Source organism: Ochotona princeps, chromosome 15 (genome assembly GCF_030435755.1).
Source record: "Ochotona princeps isolate mOchPri1 chromosome 15, mOchPri1.hap1, whole genome shotgun sequence".
Taxonomy (NCBI): domain Eukaryota; kingdom Metazoa; phylum Chordata; class Mammalia; order Lagomorpha; family Ochotonidae; genus Ochotona; species Ochotona princeps.
The window spans coordinates 8,313,608-8,330,748 of NC_080846.1; the positions used below are offsets into that span (position 1 = coordinate 8,313,608).

The 17,141-nt window shown below is 49.3% G+C and overlaps 1 protein-coding gene across 5 annotated transcripts in view; it reads right to left on the reverse strand.

Annotated features, from left to right (window-relative positions):
- Nucleotides 1–13,534, reverse strand: part of HMGXB4 (HMG-box containing 4) — a 36,148-nt gene extending 22,614 nt beyond the window's left edge. Inside the window, exons 1-5 of one of the 5 annotated variants that reach the window (XM_004589560.2) lie at nt 13,402–13,534; nt 9,041–9,139; nt 8,284–8,432; nt 7,971–8,049; nt 6,236–7,191 (exon numbers count right to left, since the gene is read on the reverse strand). In XM_004589560.2, the coding sequence (XP_004589617.2) occupies nt 6,236–7,191; nt 7,971–8,049; nt 8,284–8,432; nt 9,041–9,071 (1,215 nt within the window). In that variant the 5' untranslated portion in view covers nt 9,072–9,139; nt 13,402–13,534. Of the gene's footprint in view, nt 1–6,235; nt 7,192–7,748; nt 7,864–7,970; nt 8,136–8,283; nt 8,433–9,040; nt 9,140–11,623; nt 12,337–13,401 lie in introns of those variants that run through there. The other 4 variants (XM_058673317.1, XM_058673318.1, XM_058673316.1 and 1 more) reach the window with 4 other exon arrangements.
- Nucleotides 13,535–17,141: the final 3,607 nt, after the last annotated feature.

The window sequence follows — 17,141 nt, forward strand, 5'->3', positions numbered from 1 at the left end:
TTTCCTTAATTTCAAACTCTGTTAAAAAATAATAATAAGGGGCCTGGCGGCGTGGCCTAGTGGCTAAAGTCCTCGCCTTGAACGCGCCGGGATCCCATATGGGCGCCGGTTTTAATCCCAGCAGCTCCACTTCCCATCCAGCTCCCTGCTTGTGGCCTGGGAAAGCAGTCGAGGACGGCCCAAAGCTTTGGGACCCTGCACCCGTGTGGGAGACCCGGAAGAGGTTCCAGGTTCCCGGCTTCGGATCGGCGCGCACCGGCCCGTTGCGGCTCACTTGGGGAGTGAATCATTGGACGGAAGATCTTCCTCTCTGTCTCTCCTCCTCTCTGTATATCTGACTGTAATGAAATAAATAAATCTTTAAAAAAATAATAATAATAAGAAGAAAGAAAACACAGGCTGGCCAGGGAATCACACCTGGAATAAAGGGAGTGTACCTTAATTTAATAAACTGTTAATATTTTGAAAGCTTTATTACTGAAGAGTAGCAAACCACTTGCAATAATTCCACCTACTATATATGACTCAGGATGTGACTGTACAGCCGGAATATCCTCTTAAATGTTTCATGAGGTACATGAACAAATCACAAAATCAAGATGTTTTAAAAAGCTCCGTTTTCAATGTTCTTTATGAAGCAGTCCTATTGAATTCTGGGGGGAGTGTAATAAAAACAGAGTTCACAAAAATCCCTTCTTCCTAACTTTGGTTTACAATCCTGTTTCAAAGGCTGAAACATCAGGCTCGCTTCAGGACTGGGTGCCTAAGCATCAGAGCTCAAGACACCAGGAAGCACTGTACTGGTTTTCTCTGACTTAGAATTTACTTGCTGCCTTGCCAAAGAGGTTTTACAGCATTAAGAAACCATGTCTCGAGGGCGCAGGCTTATGTGTGGGGTTCATAGGATACATATTAAAATTCTGGCTCTTCTCTTCCCAGTTTCTCCCTCTTTCAAATTGGTCCAATCAATCACGACTGTATGCAGAATGCCTGAGCATCTGTTACCCAGTAGGCATTCAACACATGGAAGCTGCTCATACTCTTATGATTCAGTTTTACCAGAGGAAGAACTTATATAATACCATCACAGGTCTGATTGTATCACAGCATTTAATTTATCATGTCAACAGCACCTGAATGTGCCAAGCATGGGGCCACCTGGCTCAACGTAAGGTTACTCAGAGAAAATGTGCACATTCCAGAAACATACAGGTAACAAAGGCTTGCCCCGACATAGCAACACCATAGGGTGGTGTTCTAAGTATGAATGAATAGGCTTCCATTGATTGAATAAAACCAAAAGTAAGTTATGCCTGAAATGTAACCATATCCTGGTCTTCATCCACTCTAATCTCATGAGCAATAGTCAGGAATCATCAAGATTTACATATGAGTCTGTACTCCTTTTTAGAAACCAGGACAAAAGGTAGTGAGCAAATAAACACAAAACAAAAACCACCCCTAAGATACAACACCAAAAGGTGACTTTTCAGCAAAGAGGTAGTGCAATCGCCCTCCTCTGAGTGCATCAGCATTGACCAGAGTGCACGCCTGGTGCGTTCCCTTCCACAGCACGCCTCTCCTCGCCAGCGCCCCCATGACCTGGCAACAGCCTGCAACCAGTCTGCTGGACACTTTTCCCTGTCAACACAACTGCCCCTCTTCTCTAGTGCCCAATACAAGTGTTCTCCCAGACCGCTCTGGGCTCAGCCTCCTTATTTCTCCACGTGTCCGTACTCACAAACACCTGGTCTTTAATCCCAGTTCCAATTCTCCTACTGAATTTTAGCTCTTGTATTTCCACTGTTCTCTGGTAATCCCCACAGAGATGACTCGAATGACCAACATTACTGAATGCTTGCTAACACACTTACTTAGCACTGTGCAAAGACAAAGTTCCCAAACACCCTGGCTTCCCTGCAGAGACCACGTGGGTCTTCACGCCATGCTGGTTTCCTTTCTTCATCACAGACAATCCATCTTCGCAAAGATGACGGCAGTATCTAAAGGGATGCGACATGATACACTGCAACTGGGAGTTATACTGAGCTAACAGCTCACAAAATGTCTGTCAAGTGTCGAGTCCTACTGTTCCCCTAGAAAGTTTAATTTTTAAAATGGCCCATGCACCTGCTAGTGGCTGTGGTCCCCGGAGCTCCTAGGGTACACCGATGTCCTCAACATCTGCCCACATTCTACCTTGTTTGCAGCAAGTCCGTTATCATCCTTAACTGAGCAGGACAGAGACACCGCACGGTTTCTCCAACATCAGTCACCGAGCAGAGGGGCAGAGACAGCATTCGGACTGAGGTGGTCCGGCTCCACAGCCCAGGCCCCAACCACACAGCTAGCTGGATACCCTGGCGCTCACGCCCAGGGGCAGAGCTAGCTTTCCTCTTACTTTGGCTACTCCCATTACAGTTGTGCTCTCGCTTCGCCCTTCCATCTGTGGCCTCCCCAGTCTCTGCTCACTGCAGGGGCAGGCAGCATTACACTTGGAGCGTTCCTTGCTATCTCTAAGCGGACTCTGCCCTGGTTTTCAGACAGTTCTACTAAATACTGAAAAACTAAACAAAACAAAAATCCAGGGAAGGTTGTTTTCTCAAAAACTGCATAGGAAACTTTTATGCCCATGTCAGGTTTAAAAAAAAAAAAAGACTGTAGGGACTGGCAGTGTGGCACAATGGGTTAAGCTCCAAACTGTGATGCAAACATTCCGTACAGACACTGGTTTGAGTTCCAACTATTCCACTTCAGACCCAGCATCCTGTACTTGGAAAGCATCAGATGATGACCAAGTATCTAGTCCCCTGCCACCCTCACGTGAGACCCAGAGGGAGTTGGCCTGGCCCAATCCTGGCTTTTCAAACCATGTGGGGAGGGAACTAACAGCTGGAAGAGCTCTCTAACTCCTCCTTTCAAAATAAAACAAGACAAATACAAACGAACAAAACCCCTTCCCAGCAAATGCACCATAAATGCCTATTTGAATAAGCAAATGCTTAAATTCATGAGTATGACTATTTCAGATTTTCGGTTTTTTGACAGGCAAAATAAAATATTGACTCATAATAAGGTTTTGCTCTACCTAAAGCTCATTTTCACAAGGGATTATGAACAAGGAAGCCCCTAGCCTGTTTTCTTGGAACCCTCCTTGGACAGCAGAAGGGAAATCCCTAGATGGCCTCTGGCTGCCCGCAGGGACAGCCAGCGTTCAGATGTCTGCAGCCCCCTTTGGAGTCGCTTGGGACCTGTTGGTCTGACATGCGAACCTCAGCTCACCTTGTACACCTCTAGCTTATTCTTTTTTTTTTTTTTAATAAGATTTATTTTATTTTTATTACAAAGTCAGATATACTGAGAGGAGGAGAGATAGAGAGGAAGTGGAGCTGCCGGGATTAGAACCAGCGGCCATATGGGATCAAGGCAAGGACCTTAGCCACTAGGCCACGCTGCCAAGCCCCTCTAGCTTATTATTAAATGATTCTTTAGACCGTATTGAAGTGCCACCACCAAGTCTCTCGTTTTTATTGTTTAAGATCATACTTAACCTTACTGGTAGACTCCAAAGTGCCTGTTACAAAGTTCCTTATCTTGGCATTTAAGACTCAACAATTTATTTCTAATCTTCCTTATTCATATATTCATTCATTTTAAATATAAAAGTTGAAACATAAGACTTGAAATGCTTCCTATGGGCTTGAAAAGTTGAAGGCAACATTAACATGACTAAGGAGTTCCTCTCACTAAAGAGCTTAGTCTTTAACCAGGGTAATGCACTACAGGCTAGCTTTAACCGACGGGAGAAAACAGGTGTAGCTCGAGAGAGAAAGGCTTTATGGGAATTTAGAAGGTAATTCTGACTGAGGGTTTAGGATATCAGGAAGAGGTGGAACTTGGCTCAGTCCTAAAGTGGAGGCACAGCATATGAGACGGGGAAGGTCACTACAAGAAATGAGCACAGGTGGTAATGTGCCCGGGCAGCAGCTCGATCCAGACCCTGCACAGACAGAGTAGAATCACACGGGGCAGAGCTGAAAGGAGAGAAGTAGGGCTAAATGCAGACAATCATGAATTCCTGCCCATGGCTTGGATTTTGATACTTACTCATCAAACAAGTACTTATCCCCAACAGGCCAGACTGTGGGTTAAGCATTAGGGACACAGTGGCGAGCAAGAGGGACATTGACCCGGGTCCCATGGAGCTCAGTGTTCAACAAAGGTAGAAGGGCCTACTAGACACGCTGCAGAGGACTGTCACCATTAGAGTTGTACCTGACGTCATTCCGGCTTCAACAGGGAAGATTAATTACATGAGGGAAGAAACAGGAAGATGTCCCTCAGACTCTGGTGTCATCCGAGCAGCCACGGTCACCAGGGAGCAGGAGACACTGGGCAGGGCTCAGGACTTTCCTCTGCCACTTGCTGAACACCCTTCTGTTCCCGCGTGCTCTCTTCCACCCACAACTTGTCTCCTACACATTCTCGGTCTACCCTCCCCTCCCACGTCAGTCCTGTATCATGAATTTATGGCATTCATGCATATGACCACGACGGAACTTCTTAGGATAAATTGTATTTTAGAATATATTCTCATAAAGCAGGCCCGGCGGCGTGGCCTAGTGGCTTAAGTCCTTGCCTTGAACGTGCCAGGATCCCATGTGGGCGCCGGTTCTAATCCCAGCAGCTCCACTTCCCATCCAGCTCCCTGCTTGTGGCCTGGGAAAGCAGTCGAGGACGGCCCAAAGCTTTGGGACCCTGTACCCGCGTGGGAGACCTGGAGGAGGTTCCTGGTTCCCGGCATCGGATCGGTGCAGCATCGGCCCGTTGCGGCTCACTTGGGGAGTGACTCATCGGACGGATCTTCCTCTCTGTCTCTCCTCCTCTCTGTATATCTGACTTTGTAATAAAAATAAAATAAATCTTCCAAAAAAAATATATTCTCATAAAGCAACGTTCAAAAAAAAAAAAAAAACCAAATGAATAGTCTTAGTGTTGAAGTAGTCAGGTGTTTGGGTTCACACTGATTCTTGCCTCAGACAACTTGTGCAACGGGAACAACTCTGACATCACAGGCAGAAACAAGCTTCCCTTGCCCAAGTTCATGACGCACTCCATCTTCTTTCCTTAGTAACCTTCCTTTCAGATCTACCTAACATTCTGTTTTACAGAACTGTCAACAAAAGAGAATGGCTGTTTTTAGGTTGCAAAACTATGATTCTACTGAGTTAAAAAATTTCTACAGGGCTTGATGTGATCGCCTAGTACATAAATTCTCGCCTTTTGACCACTGGCATCCCATATGGGTACCGGTTCATGTCCTGGCTGCTCCACTTCCCATCCACTCCCTGCTTGTGGCCTTGGAGTGCAGTAGATGGTGGCTTACCACCCTGGGACCCTGCACCCATGGGCGAGATCCAGAAAAAGCTCCTGGCTCTTGGCTTTGGATCAGCTCAGTTCTGGCCATTGTAGCCACTTGTGGGATTGACCCAACGGATGGAAGATCTTTCTCTCTGTCTCTCCTTCTTTTGGTAAATCTGACTTTACCATTAAAAAAAAACCTAACAAATTCTACAAAAATGTCATTTTGATAACATGGACAGAAAAAGTCTAAGCTTTAAAGGAAACCTAAATAACACGGTCACGAGACCCAGTAAGTAACTAACAGAAAGCTGCTGGAGTTGTGAGGTCAGAAGCAACCGAGAGTGATTGATTTCTCCTTGCCATCTCTCAAACGAACAGAGAATTCCCCGATGCCAACAACTACTTCCTGTTCATCTTTACATCTTCTGGGATTACCCGTTAGCACCTGACCTGGCACACCGCACTCAAATGGTGAAAAAACACACATTCCGCAATAAAAGAGTACTAGAAAGTAGCCAGCACGCTTTAGGTCACTCCACCTTGGAGCATCTGTTTTTCAAAATGAACTTAGAGAATACTTTTCACACCTGTTACTGCCTCAGGGACGAGGAGGGAAGGGAAAGAGACTGGACACTGGACCTTCTTTGACAAAGCCCAAGGACAGGTTGGAATGGGTCACACGCTTGGCACAAGGGAGAATAACTAACAGGCGGTGCTCCTGTTCCCGTATTCCTGATAGTAATTCATGCTATCACCTCAAAGAATTCCCCCAGATGCTGTTACCTTCCCACGGTCGAAGCCCAAGGCCTGCACCATCCAGCACACCAAGTCCCCTTTAGCCCCTCCCCAGCGCGCTCGGAAGAACATTTACCTTTTCACCTCTCTCTCTCTCTCTATCCTTCTCTTCTTTTTTCTTTTTTTTCTCGCTGTGCCCGTCCGTGTGGAGGCCAGGCAGTGGAGGGGGAGTGGCAGCGGCGCCAGGGCCCAGGGTGCTGGGAGGAGGGCCGGGTGCGGCAGGCACGTCTCCCCCGGCTGGGGCCACGAGGCCCGAGCTCCTCTTGGATTTGGAATGCCGCCTCTCTTTGTGCTTCTCCTTGTCCTTCTTCTTTTTGCTCTTCTTTGACTTCTTTTTCTTCTTGATTTCCCGGTAAGAATCATCTATTACCAACTCCCCGGCCTCCAGCTCCCCACCAGAGGACGACTCGGATTCTACCAGGATAGGTTCGAGCCCTGAAAGGTCCAGGTTAGCACTGTGGGATTCTGGGCACTGGGCGGCGTCAGGCCCACAGCCCTCAGGGCCAGGAGAGGAGTGTGGGTCTGAGGAGGACCTGTGCTTCTTCCGGGCTGTTTTCAAAAAGCTCTGCAGGTCGTGCCCCAGCAGTAAAGCACCTTGCTCATCCCGAGCGGACTTCTTGGAGGATTTTTTCACAGTCGCTAGTGGAGAGGGGTACTGAAAAGACTCCTCGTCAACTGAGCCGCTCCCCTTTTCCTTTGGTGAGAGAATGAGTTTCATTTTTAAGCCATCGGGCTCACGAAGGGTGAGTGTCTCTGTGTTCACATAGAGGGGCTTCATCTTTTTGGGTTTGTGGCAGCCCCCATCTTCCACGGGGAGCTCCCCACTGCTTCCACTGAGTTTCTTCCTGTGGTGCTCCTTTTTGCTCTCTGAATGACTGGAAGAGCTGGAAGACTTCTCCCCCGGCTTTTTGGAGGGCTTGGCGCCTGCCGCCAGCGGGGAAGTGATGGCTTTCAGCAGGTCCATGGCGGTGTCGGTCGACTGCGGGCTGGACTTCTTCTTTTTCTTCTGTGACGATTCCAGAGACGGAATGTCTGGAAATAATGAAGAGAGGTGCTGTCAATGCGACAGGAAGCAACTTCTACCAAGTGTCCTCTCTCACCAAAATAGCCAGCTAACACACAAAGAGGCTAATGGTTTGCGGGGAGGCCCTTTCACTGACTGCTAACATTCAGAGATGATGCCCATGGGCTTCTCGGCTTGGTGGAGTCTGCCTCTGACCCTGGAGACAGTTCTTGCCACTAAAGTTGCTTCTTTTCGCTGAGTCTTCACAAGCAATCAATGAGAGCACAGCCAGAAGAATGGACTACAGCTGTGGAATTAAGGGTAGTCACAGCTTAGATTAGAGTACAGACAGAACAGATCATCCGTTTCTGTGTGCAGGACAAACCCACTCTGGTAAAAGGTTAGTCTTGTCAGCTATGTTCATACCATAGCTAAGAAAAGTGGTTTTGTGAGTGGATACACACTGGTTGAGACGTGACCCACAGGTGCAGACCAGAGGGTCCAAGGACTACAAATGACCAAAGGGATGCTAGATAACAACGGGCACAAGATAAGTGGATGATTGAGGGGAGAAGGGACCTGGTACCTGGTGTATCACAAATGCAGACTGTTCTTCTATGCTGAATCCTCCAAAATACCAGCCCTCCACCTCTCTCCTCCTTCACACTGGTTTATCGGCACTCAGAACAAGAACCACTGTCCTGTTAAATAGGCCACTGAGTCAGCAACATCTGGATCCCTTGCCCCTACCCCGACTCCAAGAAGCAGAGAAGTGCTCATCCCACCTGCTGCCCCTCCCCAGCCTCACCTCCATAGTAGTAGTCATCAGAGGAGTGCTTCCTCTTCTTCTTGTGCGTGTCCGTCCCCAGGAAGTAAAGTTCACTATCCTGCAAGTAAGGAGGAAGAGCTGACCAGCTGTTAACACGATGAGGCTAACACAGCTTGGACTGCTCGGCACTGTGATGATCGCAGACTTCGGGAAGAAACAGTACAGGAACGGACAGATGAGAACTTTCATCATTCTTTTCTAATGTTTTAAACAAACACTTCCTTCTCCAAATGTTAGGAAATATGGTAAGGAGTGGTTTAAAGCATCCCTCATTCAAATGTTTAGAACCTACCTTTAGTTTCTTCTTGGAAGAACTCCTGACCTGAGCAGCGATTTCTTCCTCTTCCCTTAAGAAGTCTTTGTAAGATCGTTTCTTTTCTCGTTGGCTTCGGCCGGCTGCGAGTCCTATGTCCTCAAAGCTGTGGTCCCCGTCAAAGCAATCTGAGAGGTACAGGTTCATTGGGGAAAGGAGATGAGAAAGTCAACTAAGTAGTGACCAAATCACCGTGCTTGTAATGCAATGGTCCCTCTAATTCCAAATCACAACAATGTGGCACAGAATCCACTGGGATGCAGAGCTAGACCTAGGGCAGAGGACATTTCTTGATGACCTGGCTGCAAACACAAGAACCAAACCTGAACACCACCACTTCCATGCTATGCAAAGGCCCAGTGTGCACCCCTAAGGCCTGGATTCTTAGTCGCGATGTAGCAGGTGGACAGACTTGCAGAATTAAGGCTGGAAAGCATAAGGGTTAATGTGCTGTGCTGCTCTGTGGGGGTCCAGTGTGTGATTCCTATCCCAGACTCCTGCACACTGGAGCTGGCAAGGACCACGAGTGCTGCAGGGGCTCACCCCGGTGGACTACGAGACTCCTACTTCCGATTCGGGTGCTGGAATCCCTGACTTGGTTTCGTCTCCATGGGCCCGGTCTGGGGAAGACGTGGAGGCAGGGTGTCCTAAGCGCGCTCTGGACCATCGCGTGGGAGGTTGCAGGGACTGGCGAGGACACCCCCTCTGGAATGCTTCTCAGATTAAGGGGCCATACCTTCTTTCTTCAGGGAGTCATCATAAGCCATGGCGGTCCTGCAGGGCCTTTGAGAATGTGTCACTGTGTCCAGGCGCCTTCCCGTCTACAGGACCAGGCCTGAGGAACAAAGAAGGAGAACCTTCCTGTAATGCGACATCACCGTGGGAAGTAACTTTCCAGACGGAAACGTGCAGCGCTCCACAGGCTGGTTCAAAGGGCAGCAAGGAACCAAGGGGTGTCTTTTCACCTCCTCACGTTCTCTTTAAATATACTGGGGTCAAAACTGCAGGAAGTATGCTGGGCTTAATTAGATTTGATTCATGAATTAAAGCGATCTCTTAGGGAAGTATATGAAATACTTTCCATATTTAAAAAAAAAAAAAGACTTCCAAATTGCTGAGAATTTCTGAACTGCCAACAGGACTGTAACACCGAGACAGCGTAAAAACCGACGTTAAGCCAGAGGGAAAGGTTTAATCCTAGTTGCAAAATGCACAGACAAAGCAAGATGCAGAGAAAGACAGCTTACCCAAGACACTTGGAAGTCTACAAAGTCCTACCCACTAGGCTGGTGAAATGATAAAGTCTAGTGTGGCGCAGTTTAAGCAGTGAAGATGGCAGCAGGACATGGATATTACAGCTCTGTAGAGCACCACAGTCTTTTCCCGCTTTTTCTAGGCACTGTACTGGCCATGTGAATTTTCTCAAACGCATAAACTGCAAAAGTACGAATACTTTTTACATTGGTTGGCGGTATGGCAGCTGGACACTAACAAGTCCTTCTTAGAGGCCAGATGAAAACAGGGACAACGCTCATCTGCTCGCTGCTGCCGACACTGACATGCTTAGTAAGCTTTTTCATGAATACAGTGGATGTGCTCGGTACCATGCTGGACTCTGGGTGCCCATTGTGATTGGCAGGTGGCATTACCACACCCTGCACAGAGAGGTGGGCTCTTCAGGGACTTTCCGGAGAAGCACTGTCACAGGTTCTGCAGGAAATTGTAAAAAACGCTTAACAGCTGATCTCCTTTGGTCATCTGTTTCAATTTTAACTTGCCTTTATTTTCATAATGGGAGTTAGAAATATTGAAGGCCATTTCAACAACACATTTCAGCTCCTCTCGGAGAGCTGTGGACGATACTGCAGCATGTCACTTACGGAAAATATGATTCCAGTTAGCAAAACAAACTTTTATATAAGGGTTACATTAAAAAAAAAAAAGTGGGGGGAGGGAGAAGTTCCTTCCGGAAGCCAGGTAAAGCGCGATGGCAGGAGAGCTAAGCCAGAAGCAAAACAAAGCACTGCCAGGAATGACCTGTAAGATGACCAACAGGAAACATAAAAAAGCATTTCTTCACCTCTCTGGGAAGTGAAATGAATAACAGATTTGCTCAAGGTGAGAAAAGCTGGAGTGAAGTAAAGAAACTAAATTAACCAGACCGTTCCACAGATTAGGTGGTCCTGCAGTGAGTCTTTTCCTAGGAAATGAAGGGACTGTAAGTCCAGGCCTCACATAAAATACAAGGAGACAGGCCCAGGACGCAGCTGGCGCTCTATGTCCAGTGCAAACTATTCTTTCCTTCCCACCCCAGTTGTTCTGACTCCAAAAGGGGTGAAGGCTCGGGAGAGGGAAGGTCCTAGGGAGTCACACTTGTCATCTGAGAACTACATTTCCCCCTGCGGCTCTCTAATCCTGAGTTTATTAGAAAATCAGATACATCACATCAGTTTTCCAGTTTGATGATGACAAGAGTGATACTTGAGGCCTTAAATTAAGCGCTTTGTGTGCCAAATGAACTCTGGCAAGGAATGTTGGAGATACAAAGGCAAAAAGTTCTCTTTAGGCAATGTCATAAACAAAGCCATCAATCTAGCATCAATAACAAAATTCAGCTGTGAATGAGCTCAAAGGCAGACCCTGAGATTTCTAAGCAAGCCTTCCCTTTGGGAAAGCCAAAGCTAACACACACCACTGCTAGGCAATGTAACAATAGGAGGTGCCTCCGAACACAGGACGAGAAAAGCCACTGACTCACTGAATACAGAAAGGCGCCCACGGTCTCATTATTGACTATCTTGGAAAAGCAGGCAAGGGCCCACACAATTAGCATTGTGTACCAGAATCAGGCCTGCTATTTCAAGTTTATTAACAACCCCAAGGAACATTTCATAAATTAGTAACCTTTGGGGAAAATGAATGGGGGCTGACAAGAAGTCCAAAGAGTTGGGCAACCAAGAGCATGAAAAGCCCAACGTGAAGGACTCCCTCCCTCATGGCTTGGCTGACTGGTGGGCCCTGCATTTCCAGGTTCTTTGAAATCAGGGTCGCACTGCAGCTCAGAGATCTGCTTCAGGTGTTGACTCAAGAGAAGAAAGACGTACCAGAGAAGGAAGTCTCATGCAAGAATGGGACAGAAAGGCCAAGTTTAGGCAACATTGACACTGGATGGGACAAACCCTTGCTGTTCCCTCCTTCCAGGTCTCGAGTACTACCCATGACCAATTTAGTGTTCAGGGTTTGGGCACACACTGCAAGGATTAGTAAAAAGGAAAAACACTAGGCTTGATTTCCACGTTAGAAGACAGGTCATAATTACATTTTTGTTGGCAAATGTCAAACAGGTTATGAATATTCATCCTCCTGAATTCCATCACTATAAATGTCGATGTTGGCAACTCCAAGGAGGGGATGGATTTTATAGTGATGCTCGCCTCAGGATGCTAAGGGATGACGGTTTAGGTTCGTTCTTTCATATTGTTTATGGAATAAGCCACGATTTTTTAAAATGATTTTTAATGAAATGTGCTTATGACTAAACGGCTCTCATGGGACTGGTCTTCAGGATATGAACTTGTATGTCCACAGATGCCACACACAGGGGCTCACAGCAGGACCAAAGTGACTGGGAGAAAAGTTAAACGCATCCGATGCAGTGTTGATGTTGCTTTGGAAATTCCAATCCTAAACACAGGAAAAGTTTCAGAAGGTAAGTTTGGAGGGGATATGCACCCCCGTGGTCTCTCCAGTAATCTTCAAGCCAGGACTAGAAGTGAATCTTGGGGAAAAAACAAAAAGAGAATCCAGGAGTGCCACTAAACAGGCTGCAGGCAAAGCCCTAAGATGCAGTCTGGGCCAGGCCGGAGGCAGCCGGGGACACAGCATCCCGCGCCGTCATCTTCCCACATCACCAGAGGTTGCAGTTCCACTCTTGCCACTTGTAGACATTTCGTTGACTTTCCCCTAGGAGAGGAGCAGGTCTTGTCATTCTCCACGAGGCTTCCTCCCATGGCCAAGCACGGCGAATTCCTGCCACTCTACGGACCTACCTAAGCAGCACTCACAGCCCCTGCCAGCTCGGGAAGCTTGCAGGGAGCCCGCAGCCTGCGATGGGGAGGCACCGAATCCTCCCATCGCAGGGCAACGAGGCAGAACCACGACCACCACACAGATCGGCTGACAACACACATCCCTCAGAGGAACTGCGATACAAAATCTGACAAGCCGCCTCGATCAACAGGCTTTATTTCTGGTTCAGTTTTTTTTTTTTTTTTTTTTTGGAAAGTTACTCTGCTGTGAGCCACCAACTCAGCCAACAGAAAGGAGGGAAGCAGATTTTTTTCTTTTGCATGAGACCAAAAAACCAAAAAAAAAACCAACCAAAAAAACCCAGTGACTCTACAAGTAGTTGTGGAGGGAAAATGGGCCTGTGCAGATGGGAGACTGCCTCCTAGGAAGGCGCGATCCAAGTGGAGGCACGCAAAGAATACACACCATCCCGGGTTATGTATCCCAACTGCTGCCCCGGGACCACTGCTTTTTCTTTCTTTTTAATTTTGTGGTCGCCACAGCAAACCAATGGGAGTCTCCCGGCAGGTTCGCAGCAACAGCTAGTTCCACAGAGCTGTGTGAAGCGCAAAAGCCAGCCCAGGAGCCAGCTCCGGGGCCCCTGGCACCTGACAGCCCCACGGACCCCCACGGTGGCCGGCGTCCCCCCGCCGCCGCCCGCCCCGGCCCGCCCGGTGCCCGCGTCCCCGCCGGCCTCCCGGCGCCCCCGAGGGCGGAGACGGCCCGCGCAGGAGGAGGGGCGGCCCCGGCCCGCAGGCCCCCTCCCGGCCCCGCAGCTTTCCCGCCTTCCCCGTTTGAACAGCTCCCCGCCCGCCTTCCTCCTCCGGCCCCGCTCCAGCTCCTTCCCCAAGGCGGCCGCGGCCGCTCACTCCAGGCCCCGGCTCGGCCCTCGGGCTAGGCCTCGCCAGGCCTGGGGCGCCCCCGCGGCAGTGTCGCGGGCCCAGGGCGGCGGGCGGCGACAGGGCGGGGCCGCTGTTGCCTCAGGGTGGGAGCCCAGCCCGGCCTCCTGGGGGCTCCGAGCGCCGCTACCTTCACTCGGCTCGCCCGGATCCCGCCTCGGCGCCGCCGACCGCCGCCATCTTGGAGAAGGAGAGAAAAGCGCGAACGGCCAGGGAGCCTCAGTCGAGCTCAGAGCGCAGACTCCGGCTCCGGAGGGGGAATCCCGCTCGAGCGAGAGCGCCGAGCGCATCGAATAAGAACTCTGCGCTTGCTGAGCTCGGAGCTGGTCTGTACTGGGAATTTGCCCTGTGCCAGGCTCGGACTGGAGACGTTGCGAACATGTCCTTTGGGCTTCACTCTCTGTGTTCCAGTGACATCGTTTTTATCGTCTTGTGTCAAACAGGCTCCGGTATGAATGACTTTTCTAGTGGGAATGGGAGACAGGATACTGCCTCATACTTAATGCGTTGCATTTCCCAAAAGCCTATGCAGTTTCTTTCAAGATAATTAAACGCAGTTGTTTCCCCTCTTTGCAAATCCCAGGTCTGTGCAGATTAATAGTAGAAAGGCTTATCTGGAATTCCAGCATCCACATGTGGATATTTGGCCTGGACCACTCTATCTTTGTTGACAGTGCCCTGTAAAATAATTTGCATTGCTGATAATTATAGTTCATTAACGTTTAGAGGCAGTCTTCCATGAGATGGAGAGATTTATGTGTAGGCGAGAACTGAATTTATGGATTTGGGTCAATGAGTAGAAACGACAGTGTGCAGAGCTTGGCTCAAGCTGAAGCAGGACCTGGGTCGCTTGCCCAGTTGAGTACGGTACAGTGCGGCCCACGTGAGCAGTAGTGAGCAGAAAATACCTTAGTTACTGCAGAGCAGACAGGTTCCAGGTAGAGATTGGCTTCTAAATGCCAACTGACCTCCACGCACAAGCCCGTGTGGTGGCGCAGGAACCACCCCTTCTCTCTTTTATGCAAGCTGGCAGGGTTGCCCATCTCCCATTTGCAATCATGAGGCTCTCCCACACAGCTTCAGGAAAGGTGGTGCTGGGCCTTATCCTGGGGAGTGGTGTGGTGTGGTAGCACAGACAGAAGGCCATTCTGGTGAAGAAGTTGAGTGGAAGGGGTTGGAGGGGCTCAGTGTCACGTCATGTCCTCGGAATGACAAGCAGTGGTGTTTGCCAGCATGTGGCATCTTCAGTTCCTGGGGACCCTAAGGGGGAGACTACTGTAGGTGTGAGCTGTTACTACCCATGACTTATATATGGTACTATATTGTATGGCACTGCACACGTGTATAATTGAATCAGATCCATAAGTATTTTTTTGGGGGGGTAACAACTTATATTTCACAACTTCCTTGGCTTTACCAGCTGCTGCGGTTCTGGATTCAGGTTGGGGAAGGGTGGCCCAGGTGGAATCAGCTGCTCTTCCGGGTTGAGGGAGTATGGGATGTGGGGACACAGTCACTAACATCCAGGGACAGAGTATGGAAGAGGAGGTGTTCCCCGACGGAGACAGTTCTGTGGCACTTCAGGAAATTCCCCTGGAGTCCTTGGCTGTGATGCTCAGCACATGTGAGCGGTGATGCTACCCCAGGCCGGGAAGGAGCAGCTTGAGAGGGTCAGAGCGCTTGGCTCACGCAGTGCGGGTTAGCTCCGGCGGTGCTGGGCAGCTCAGGTAGTGCGGGGCAGCTCCGGCGGTGCTGGGCAGCTCAGGTAGTGCGGGGCAGCTCCGGCGGTGCTGGGCAGCTCAGGTAGTGCGGGGCAGCTCCGGCGGTGCTGGGCAGCTCAGGTAGTGCGGGGCAACTCAGGCAGTGCTGGGAGCAGTTTGGATTTCCGTCAGCCGAGGTGCGACTTCCAGTGGGTCACTTGGCAGTGATCACTTAGGCTAGAGGCAGCCGCGAGCCCACCTGGCAAAGCTTCAACACGATTTTTGAAGTGATCAGACTGCCTTGATGTCTGTGTCGGAGGATAGAGCCTCAAGCTTACCCATGAAAAGTGCCAAGCATAGAGAGAAAAGTGCCAAGCAGGGAAGCATGACACAGATGGAACAGAAAAAGCCATCACTGCAAACAGTTCTAGAAAAGACACGATGATATGATTAGGAACAGTCGATAGGGCTGCTGCTGTGGCAGAGCAAGCTAAGTTTCTGCCTATGGTGCCGGCATCCCATATGGGCATAGGTTCATGTCCCAGTTCTACCTTCCTCTTTTTTTTTAAAAGAAGGAATGTGGGAAATGGGGTTTTCAAAGATTTGTTTATTTTTATTGGAAATGTAAATCAGATTTACAGAGAGAAGGAAAGACAGAAAAAGTTCTTCCATACACTAGTTCACTCCCCAAATGGCTGCAACGGCTGGAGTTGAGCTGATCTGAAGCCAGGAGTCAGAAGCTTCTTCTGGGTCTCCCATGTGGGTTCAGGGTCCCAAGACCTTATGCTATCCTTTATTACGTTCCTGGGCCATAAACAGGGGGCTGAATGGGAAGTGGAGCAGCTGGGACATGAACCGGCGCCCATATGGGATACTAACATTTGTAACGTGAGGATTGAACCATTGAGCCATTGTGTTGGACCTTCAACTCCTCCACTTCTTTTTTTTTTTTTTCAAAGATTTTATTATTATTGGAAAGCCGGATATACAGAGAGGAGGAGAGACAGAGAGGAAGATTTTCCATCCGATGATTCACTCCCCAAGTGAGCCGCAACAGCCGGTGCGCGCCGATCCGAAGCCGGGAACCAGGAACCTCTTCCGGGTCTCCCACGCGGGTACAGGGTCCCAAAGCTTTGGGCCGTCCTTGACTGCTTTCCCAGGCCACAAGCAGGGAGCTGGATGGGAAGTGGAGCTGCCGGGACCAGAACCGGCGCCCATATGGGATCCCAGGGTGTTCAAGGCGAGGACTTTAGCCGCCAGGCCACGCCGCCGGGCCCAACTCCTCCACTTCTGATCTAGCTCCTTGCTAATGCACCTGGGAAAAGCAGTGGAAGATGGCCCAAGTGCTTGAACCCGTGCACCTGTGTATCAGATTCAGGTAGTTTCTGCATCTTTTGGACCGTCCTAGCTCTGGCCATTGTAGCCATTTGGGGAGTGAACCGGTGGGCGAAAGCTCTCCCTCGTTCTTTCTCCTTCTCTGTACTGCCTTTCCAATAAAAATTAAAAAAAAAAATTATGTCCCAGAAGGTGCACGAAGGGGGGATTAAGCACATTAAACAGAGACACGAAAGACAGAAAAGAGATTCAAGGAAGAGTGGTTCTGGGAGGAAGAACTAACTATAATTTTTCCTGTTTATCTTGCCACGTGTAGCTAATCGCCCTGGACTTTCACTAGCAAAATGCTGAAAGGTGGGGAGAAGGCGGCTCAACCAGGAGCCTGGGACCTAAAGTAAAACCGAGTGAGATAAATTCCCTGGAGTTTTGGTGGTTGTTGTTTTTTGTTTTGTTTTTTGTTTTCCTGATGTGTGGTAGACCAGGTGCTGGAGAAGTAGAAAAGCTCTTGGAAAAAAAAAAAAAAGATGACAGGGCAGACAAGGAAGTCTCAACAGAAGTATACTCCTGGCAGCCAGAGGGCCAAAGACGTGCCAACCCAGCAAAACCAGAGAGCTTTTAGAAAAGAATGGCGCTGTGCCAGTCACACACCCCAGAAGAACTTGCAGCTCCACACAACCCGTGCCCCTAAATGTTGAACGGGGAGCCTGGTTCTCCGCCCTCACCAAGCACCTCAGCCCTCCTCCCTGCACTCCGTCCCAAGCCCCAGGTGGCGATGATGGCCGCCAGCCCAGATGCAGAATCCGTGGGGAGCCCAGACTTTTCAACCACCCCAGCT